The sequence below is a fragment of the Engraulis encrasicolus genome, chromosome 10 (genome assembly GCF_034702125.1).
Source record: "Engraulis encrasicolus isolate BLACKSEA-1 chromosome 10, IST_EnEncr_1.0, whole genome shotgun sequence".
Classification (NCBI taxonomy): domain Eukaryota; kingdom Metazoa; phylum Chordata; class Actinopteri; order Clupeiformes; family Engraulidae; genus Engraulis; species Engraulis encrasicolus.
This window is the reverse complement of record NC_085866.1, coordinates 27,572,812-27,582,384: the sequence shown is the minus strand read 5'-3', so window position 1 is coordinate 27,582,384 and position 9,573 is coordinate 27,572,812. Positions and strand designations below refer to the sequence as shown.

At 42.1% G+C, this 9,573-nt stretch overlaps 1 protein-coding gene across 6 annotated transcripts in view; it reads right to left on the bottom strand.

Moving 5' to 3' along the window:
* Positions 1–243: 243 nt before the first annotated feature.
* Positions 244–9,573, bottom strand: part of rapgef3 (Rap guanine nucleotide exchange factor (GEF) 3) — an 80,985-nt gene continuing 71,655 nt past the window's right edge. For 4 of the 6 annotated variants that reach the window (XM_063208549.1, XM_063208552.1, XM_063208547.1 and 1 more), the window contains 7 exons: positions 5,936–6,026; positions 5,197–5,247; positions 4,791–4,878; positions 2,207–2,271; positions 2,010–2,064; positions 969–1,043; positions 244–656 (listed from right to left, as the gene is read on the bottom strand). In XM_063208549.1, coding sequence (XP_063064619.1) covers positions 532–656; positions 969–1,043; positions 2,010–2,064; positions 2,207–2,271; positions 4,791–4,878; positions 5,197–5,247; positions 5,936–6,026 — 550 coding nt within the window. In that variant the 3' untranslated portion in view covers positions 244–531. The remainder of the gene's footprint in view (positions 657–968; positions 1,044–2,009; positions 2,065–2,206; positions 2,272–4,790; positions 4,879–5,196; positions 5,248–5,935; positions 6,027–9,573) is intronic. The other 2 variants (XM_063208548.1, XM_063208551.1) reach the window with 1 other exon arrangement.

Genomic DNA, 9,573 nt, shown 5'->3' with positions numbered 1-9,573 from the left:
GGCACATCATGAATAGTCTATTGGTTCTATTTTTGCTTGGGTGGAATGTCAAAGTCAGTGTTATTGTCAGTGTCAGCAGGCTCACTGACTGTGTGTGTGTGTGTGTGTGTGTGTGTGTGTGTGTGTGTGTGTGTGTGTGTGTGTGTGTGTGTGTGTGTGTGTGTGTGTGTGTGTGTGTGTGTGTGTGTGTGTGTGTGTGTGTGTGTGCGTAAGTGTGTGTGTGTGTGTGTGTGTGTGTGTGTGTGTGTGTGTGTGTGTGTGTGTGTGTGTGTGTGTGTGTGTGTGTGTAGGAGGGGTGTAAGCAGCAAGCCAGTTGTTTTGGGGAGGCTCCCTGGCTCCTCAGTACAATGTACAGTGAGGGAGGGAGATGACTTTTAGCCAGGGGGTGGACGGAGGGGTACAAACGGGCAGTTGCCCTAGGCTGGCCCATAATTGGGTCCCCATTCTGTCACCGGTTGTCCGAATGTCATGCAGTGTTTGGTGCTTGACGTCCCCGGACGTCAGTGTCAGTGTCAGTGTCAGCGTTCGGTGTCAGTGTTCCATGTCCCGGGACATCTGCGTGAGCTTCTTCTGGTTGTCGATGACCTTGAGGTTCTGAACGTAGTGCCGGACGCTGCTGGTACTGGCGCTCCGCAACGTGAACGAGTGCTCCGAATCTGGACAGAACAGGACACACACACACACAAACTTGTGTTGTTCTAAATTGCTACTATTGGCGAATTCTTCCACAAAGACTTTATTTCTGCCAGCATAGCAAACACACACACACACACTCACGCATGCACGCACACACACACATATGCACACACACACGCACGCACACAAGCATGCACGCACGCATGCAAGCATGCACGCATGCACGCACGCGTGCACACACACAAACACACACACACATACGTATACTGTACACACACACACGCGCGCGCGCGCATACACACATTATTGCCCATCTACCGTATCCAACTCACATGTGGACAGGCGTATGGCTGGGGCCTCCAGGAACATCCTCTCTGTCAGGCCCTTCTGTGGCGACGCTGGCACTGCTGCAAGACAGTAAGAGACACTTAGGAATACCTCTTTGCACAGAGCCTTTGTTATAACCTTACTGGCACAAACATTGTAATGACTTTGAAAGACATTGTGAGTCTTAATCATTTACATAAGTCGTTAAGACACAGCCCCTGCTATAACTTTGCAATTACCAGAATGGCAATTACCAAGCTGCAATGTATTGTCAAAGGCCCTGTGTAATGTCATAGTGGTGTAGTAATATGGTAGTTAGGTCTTTTCAATGGATTTTACAGCGTTCCACTACACATCAGTGTTAATTTTGTCAGCTTTTTTTATTTAGTCATTGTCTTAGTCACAATGACGAAAATCAAATTTAGTCTTAGTCATATTTTAGTCATTTCCTTGCCAATTTAATCTTAGTCTTAGTCTAAATGACGAAAATCAATTTTAGTCTTAGTCAATTTTTAGTCATTTTAGTCAATTTAGTCAACTCTGTACATAATAGAACTTCTCCACACACTGCTTCTCTCTTTAACATATATCATTGACTGTACATAATAAATCTTCTCCGCACACTGCTTCTCTTTTTTAACATATATCACACTGCGCAGAATGAAACTTCTTCACACACTGGTTCTCTTTTTATCTATTTTATTTGACACCAGTGTTAATTTTGTCAGCTTTTTAAAATTTAGTCTTAGTCTTAGTCACAATGACGAAAATCAATTTTAGTCTTAGTCATATTTTAGTCATTGCCTTCCCAATTTAGTCTTAGTCTTAGTCTAAATGACAAAAAATAGAAAAGGGTTTTGACGAAATATTTTAGTCATAGTCCTGGTTGACGAAATTAACACTGCTACACATGCACACACAGTGTTCCACTGCACGCACACATGCATGCATGCACGCACGCACACACGCACGCACGCACACACGCACGCACATGCACACACACACACACGCACACACACACACACCAATATGGAGATGGTACTAACAGTAAGGCTGAGCTCTGCACTCGGTCACAATCTTCATCGTCCTGGCAATCATGCGCTGCAAAGAGAGTCAACAGTAATGTGATTGAATTTTTATCATAACCATGAAATCATGAATCAATGTTTATAAAGTGAAAAACTTGAAACCAGGTTCAAATCACAGTGATTTACAGCTCATTGTGATTCTCTGGTCCACTCACCATTTTCTCCATGTTGACCAAAGTGTTAGTGTAGTTCTTGTTTCCTTCATGGATAAAAGTCATGTCTTTTTGTTGACCACACACAGACGCAGACACAGACACAGAAACACAAACAGACAGACAGACAGACACACACACACACACACACACACACACACACACACACACACACACACACACAGACAGACACACACAGACACACACACACACACACACACACACACACACACACACACACACACACACACACACACACACACACACACACAGAGAGAGAGAGAAACAGATGTACATGTACAGTTAGGGCCATAAATATTTGGACATCTGCACAATTTTCATCTTTTTGGTGCTGTACACCATCCCAATGGATTTGAAATGAAACAAACGAGATGTACATTAACAGCAGACTTTCAGCTTTAATATGGGGGTGTTTGCGTCCAAATCGAGTGAACTGTGAAGGAATTATGTCATTTTCTATCAGTGCCACCCCATTTTTAAGGGACCAAAAGTAATTGGACAGTCTAGTATTTATACATCAAACTTTCATTTTTTTATTATTTGGTTGCAAATACTTTCCAGTCAGTTACAGCCTGTAATTTGCAATCCATAGACATCAATAGACACTGGGTTTCTCTGGTGATGCTATGGTGAGCTCTCTATTGCAACAGTCTTCAGTTCCTGCTTATTCTTAGGGTATCTCCCCTTCAGTTTTGCCTCCAGCAAGTGAAATGCTTGCTCAACCGTACTCGGGTGAGGTGATTGACTGGGCCATTGAATAATATTCCACTTTTTTGGGGTAGAAATGGCTTAGTGGCTTTCAGATGAAGCTTTGAGTCATTGGTCATCTGCACTGTGAAGCATTGTCCAATGAGTTCAAAACCATTAGGTTTAATATGACTTGATAATATAGCTTGAAAATCTTCAGAATTCATCCTGTGGCTTTTGTCAGTAGTCCTCATCATCAATAAATACAAGGGGAAAATAGTATTTACAGATATGCATGCCCACACCATGACACTACCACCACCATGATTCACTGATTGGGTGGTATGCTTTGAATCATGAGCAGTTCCTTCCCTTCTCTATACTCCTTTCTTCCCATTACCCTTGTACAAGATGATTTTTGTCTCCTCTGTCCATAGGATGTAGCTCAAGACCTATACAGTCTTTTTAAGACATTGTTTGGCAAAGCCAAATCTGGTATTGCTATTTCTGATGCAATCAATAATTTACATCTTTTAGTGAACCCTCTGTATTTCCTATGGTGAAGTGTTCCTCAATGTTCTTGATATTTTTCTTCATTATTGCCTTGGACATGTATCCACCGTTCACCTGGACACTGTTCTACATCTGGCCAACTATTGGGAGATGGGTTTTTGTTCACCAGATACAGAATATTGTCTGTCATCCACAGCATTTGTCTTCCATGTCTGCCAGGTAATTTGGTGTTGCTCTGGTATTTATTTTTTTCCAACATTCTGAACTCTTGAATTAGTCATATTCAATGTTTCCCCATCTCTCAAATGGGTTTGTTTTGATTTTTTTCAACCTTATGATGGCTTGCATCACTGATGGTGACAGGTGGACTTTGGATCTCATGGATATTCCGTAAAAATATATGGAAATGCGAATGGAACACTTCAAATGAACTCTAAGACCTTGTATTGACATCTTGGTGATGGTGTAGTAAGGGAATAACACACATTTGACTGGAAAATAGTCGAGAAACCTACTGTCCAATTACTTTTGATCCCTTGAAAAGTGGGCAACACACACAAAAAACGTTGCTATTTCATTCCTGTTTATGCGATATGGATTTTAACACCCTCACATTAACGCTGAGAGTCTACAGTTAATGCACAGCTTGTTTGTTTTATTTCAAATCCATTGTGGTGGGGCATAGGTTGGAAAAGGATGATAATTGTGTTGCTGTCCAAATATTTCTGGCCCTAACTGTATTATATTAGTGAGTCATCAGTCAGTATTGAAAGGATATATGCCAAACCTCACAACGCTAGCCTACGCTATGTGTGTCTAGTCTCACTTGTACAGTAATAGTGAATTAAAAGTCATTATTGAAACAGTATTAATCCGGTCGCCTCTGGTATGTCTGTTAAACTTAATTACAGTTCAGTCTAAGTTATAGTAAACTGCAGTCTGATAAACTACAGTAATAGTGAATTAAAAGTCATTATTGAAACAGTAAAGAAAGAAAGGCTCACCTCTCGTACATATGTTAACTTACATAATTACAGTGTAAGCCACAGCCCGTTAAACTACATTATGCCAGCGTGGGTTGTGTGTTAGTTCAAGTTCGAGTGCCCTTTATTGTCAAAAGTCTATGTAACAGGGTTAGCACAGAAGATTGATATTGCAAATGAAATTGTGAATAGAAATTGTTAGTGTTACCTTTGAGTATGAGAGGCATGAAGCCTGTTGAACTACACAATATGCTGTGTGTTCGAGTTACCTTTGAGTATGCCAGGCATGAAGCCTGTTAAACTACACTATATGCTGAGTTACCTTTGAGTATGAGAGGCATGAAGCCTGTTGAACTACACTATGTGTTGTGTGTTTGTGTTACCTTTGAGTATGAGAGGCATGAAGGGGATGTAGGGAGGGCTGAGTTTGGCCACGGCTAAGCGATACGCCCTGTGGTTCCTGGCAGGATCCTACAAATCACAAATCACTTTTGTCAGTCAAATCACTTCTACAAGGACTTTTCAAGATCAAGCGCTATGAGCAAAAACAATCTACAATTGCATTTCAGAAATCAACGTACAGTATATATTCAATGACACAACACTATTAAAACCAAAACTACATTGAAACTTCAGAAATCAATGATGTAATCAATGACAAAACAATCGTCAAACATAACAAAAAATCAACCCTGCAGACAGAACCTTGATCGTATCTTGCGCATGGTTATAAATAATTATGTATCTATTTTGATGTCCACATTGGCAGAGAAAGTTGTCATGACTCACCAGTATCCTCTCATAGACGGCGAAGATCCTCCGTGTCTTATTGGGTACCCTCTAAGTGTGAATATTCAGAGGTAAACAGGTAAACAAATCTGTTTATTTTTACCTGGAAATAAATAACCTGAGACCTGATATAACATTACCACCCACTCTAGGTGTAAACACTGTTCGATACACAAGAAGTTGGTTTGTGGTGATCTGGAAATAAACTGACTGAAACGGACCCATAATTAGCCCCCTCTTTACGCACCGTCCCCCATCTACCATGAACATACTGTAGACACAGATCTATGAATACATGAAAATATACGAAAATGCAGGTACACGGAAAGAGAAATCAGATGTAAACACCCTCCTCCATTCACTATGTGTTTACAGAAATGGGCTACATTTAGGCCTATATCATTTTAGTAAACATAATACATATCATCATATCATCATTATCTGTGTGGAATGGTGGTTTTACTTTTGACCCCAGTAGGTAGGTGTGCCTTAAATATACTCTGTTACCCTAAATGAAACCACACACAATTGATTGACACACGAATGATACAATTAATTACATCAGCCACTCACGATTCATAGCAATCAAATAAGGCTTGAGTGTCCATATGTTATCAATAGATATAGCAAAATAGTAATTATTAAAAGGAATATTACATTTAAAATCATTTCTATAGATCTCTCGGCAGCCACTTAGGGTTTTTTGCATCTGAACTCTTCACATTAGCTCTTTCCTCACCTCCCATGTCCGGTACAGCCTGGTGACAGCACTGTTGGTCAGGCCAAACATCACTGCCAGGAAGGCGTTCAGATTCTTTTGTTCCTTCAGGCTGAAATCATAAAATAAAATAAAAAGTCAATATCGTTAAATCAAGCCATGTTTGGATTGGTCTTATAATTGCAATTATGGCAAGGCAACACGTCAGTGGCTTGGTCTTTCCGTACCATCAATAATTTGAGAATTATAGCATAAGAATAAATCAACCAAAGCTTTATGGCTGGCTGGGCAGGCCAACACGTCATGTAGTCGATAGAAAAGATTCAAAGTTAAATATAAGTTCAACAGACAAATAATGATATATAGGTACTTGTCACAACTGTACGAAAGTGGGTCAGACTGTGTTAACAGTCGTATTTGGACAAGATGTCCAGGACCAGACGCTTATTACTGTATGAGCGTGTCCTGGATGTTTGCAGAGGGATTCAAGAAAGACTCGGAGAATGGGCCTGGTGACGCACTTTATCACATAGTGTACTATACTCACATGTAGACACACGTGCACACACACACACACGCACACACACACACACACACACACACACACACACACACACACACACACACACACACACACACACACACACACACACACACACACACACACACACACACACACACACACACACACACACACACACACACACACACACACACACACACACACACACACACACACACACCAAACACAAGTCTTCACTTATCTGAACTTGAATATCTTTGTGTAAGTTGCCTATTGTGTAAGTTGCCTATTTATTTCCTATTGACCAAGTCATGTGATGTTTACTGTAGAAACTGTGTCAATTGGTGCCGGTGCTTTGAGAGGACTGTTTGCAGTCTTTATGTCTCCCTAACTAAGGTGTGTTGAGGTGTGTTCAAGGCCGCTGACAGCTTTTGCTGGGCCCGGGACAAAGTCATCTGAAAGGGCCCCCTACCCAATACATACAATGTAATGGGGACCCAAGTATGGGCCCCCTATCTCCCTGGGCCCGGGACAACATACCCTTTTGTCCCCCTCTGTCGGCGGTCCTGGGTGTGTTTACACAGTATAAAGCACATTACTGTACAACTGGGCACAATCTAGCTGCACAATGCTGCAGCTATTACACACGTCAGTCATCACATTTAGTCATAAATCAGCACAGTTATGACGGGATAGTGGTGTTGACCAGGCACGTGCACTCCAATACGGCAGGGGAGGCTGTGCCTCACCTGTCTCTTCTAGACTTCATGAGAATGATGAGATGCAGTAAATGTGAATAATAGTAACAATAATAACTACTGTTTTCGAGCATATTTACCATAACTACCATTTGTGCAGTATTTAAACAGTTTCAATCATTTTCAATCATTTTTGTGGCCAAAACCGCACTATTTTCCCACCTCCTGCTCCGAATACACTGAATTTGGGCCAACTCCCGAGTTGGCCTCACCGCAGATTGCGCAATCCCTCAGTAACAAGCTTCAGCGCATGCGCCATTTTGCTCGTTCTGTGTATGCAATTCGTAATATTGTATTAAACGTTTTTATACACTTAATAGAAATATGTATGGTGTGCCCTCATTTTCCTGATATTTGTTTTCACTATTTTCTACGTGTGATTATCATTTCTTTACTCTGCGCGCTTTGGCATAACCCCATTGAAAAATAGAGTAGTGCGGCGAGCAACACATTGGCCTCAACCTCATTCTGCCGTTGAGTCTAGCTTTGTCAGTGACGTCATAGCGCCACTATACAAGTTCAATACAGTCATTAGGTGAATACGAGTTCTATGCTGTCGATCAACATTGACGGAAGCACGTGAGCGAGAACTTGTTGTCACGATGTGGGTGTTATTAAATACAGCGCATTTAAAGTCGGCCACAAATATGAACGAGACGATGAGCTCGCACCGGTTTGCTCTACTAACACACCACGTGTGATGAGTGGGGGGACAGGCAGTGAGGAGGAGCTGAAGTGGGGACCTGCGCAAACTTGTGTAGAGGTGTGAGACAGGACCCATATACACACGTGAGTGAGTTGTTGACCAACCAGTTCATGGGCGCGTGACCTCGGAGGCAGTCCGCCGACGAGCGCCAACGAGCGTTGAAGGGGATAAGCAACTGCAGAGGTTGCAAGATCTGACTGCAGCCGCATTCATCCCGCGATAGTTTTACACCATGTGACATGTCACCTCGTCAACGCAACGTCGACGAAATTTCGAAGTTTGACAGGAAATCTAACCGTCATGCAGCATTTTCCATCCAGGGTGCATTGCTGTGTAAATGCGCATGCATGCGTTAACACATCTCGATCGCACCTAGTCATTAGTGTTGGCTAGCTTGTTCACGTTGACTGCTACCATGGAAGTGGATTTCATAACGAAACTAAGATCATTCTCAAAGTTGGATTTCCAAGGGAAACAAGACGTGATAAAGAATGGACGACCGACACCAGAGCTGAGGAAATTGATTCAGGAGATTGGACAGAATATTATTTGATTATTTCACAGTGAGTGGAACAACCGAAAAGACTGGCTATGTGGAATGGGAGGCAACAAGCAAAACAACGTTAGCAGTTTGCTAGCTGGGTTAGATATGCCAAACCGTGAGAATATTATTGCGAGAAGCCCTGTAATCAAGACAGCATTTCAAGGTAAGGAAATTTGATTATTACATTTGCCCGCCGTGGCGTTGACTTGGGTCTAAGTTTTATTTGATTTTGTCAAGATGAAGGAAGAGTTGTTTGAAAAATAGTTCGGTTGCATTGGTTTTACAGTAGCTATGTTTCACATATGCATTTCAGGCGTAATCTTAACCTGCAACTAGTGAGAATGTTTTGAATGACATAGCAATGGCTATATGTCTCAAAGAATAATTCATCACGAGTGATTTTGGCAACAGAACGAACTAATAGCTAGGGGTTGTGGGTTCCTGGATTTTGGTTTGGTTTGCGGCTGTGTGTTCACTTTGCCAGTCCCAGTATGCCCAAGTGATAACGCTGCTTGCTATCCTAACGAGGCAGTTTAAAATGATAGTTCTAATAATCAAACGCTGTATAATACACGCTTTGAGGTTCGGCTCGTCTGACATTCTTTGAAATGTCCATCCTCAAGATGAACGACTGTGGAATATTTCAGCGTCATTATTGTTTAGCCTATTTAGGTTGAGTTTGGGTCCGCAGTGGTATGATGTGGATGAGGGGGATAGTTGACGGTTCTCAGGAGGAGTGTCCTCAAATGACGCACCATGTCGTGCCTATTTTCTGTCTACTCTAGTCTTTTCTACCGGAGGTGGTAGCTGTCCATGATCACGGCCACGTCTGGCTTCATTATCTATTTCACAGGCTACCAGAAGGATCATCCCGGTGGGGTGATATTCTGTTGTTGAATGCATACTGTGAATTGTTGCTGTGTAAGCGGTAGCCTATTACAACGCAAGCATCGGATCTGTATTTTCGAGTGGTGGAGTGAAAGGAACGCTGATAAGCAGACCTCAAAATTCACCATTGTCCAAAATGCTCGTGTGGCTTGGGGTTATCAGCGTCCCCTCTTTCAAAGACCAGAAAACACTGAGAATGGCCTTGTTCGCCGTGGTGCTCAGCGGTCTATATGACACCAT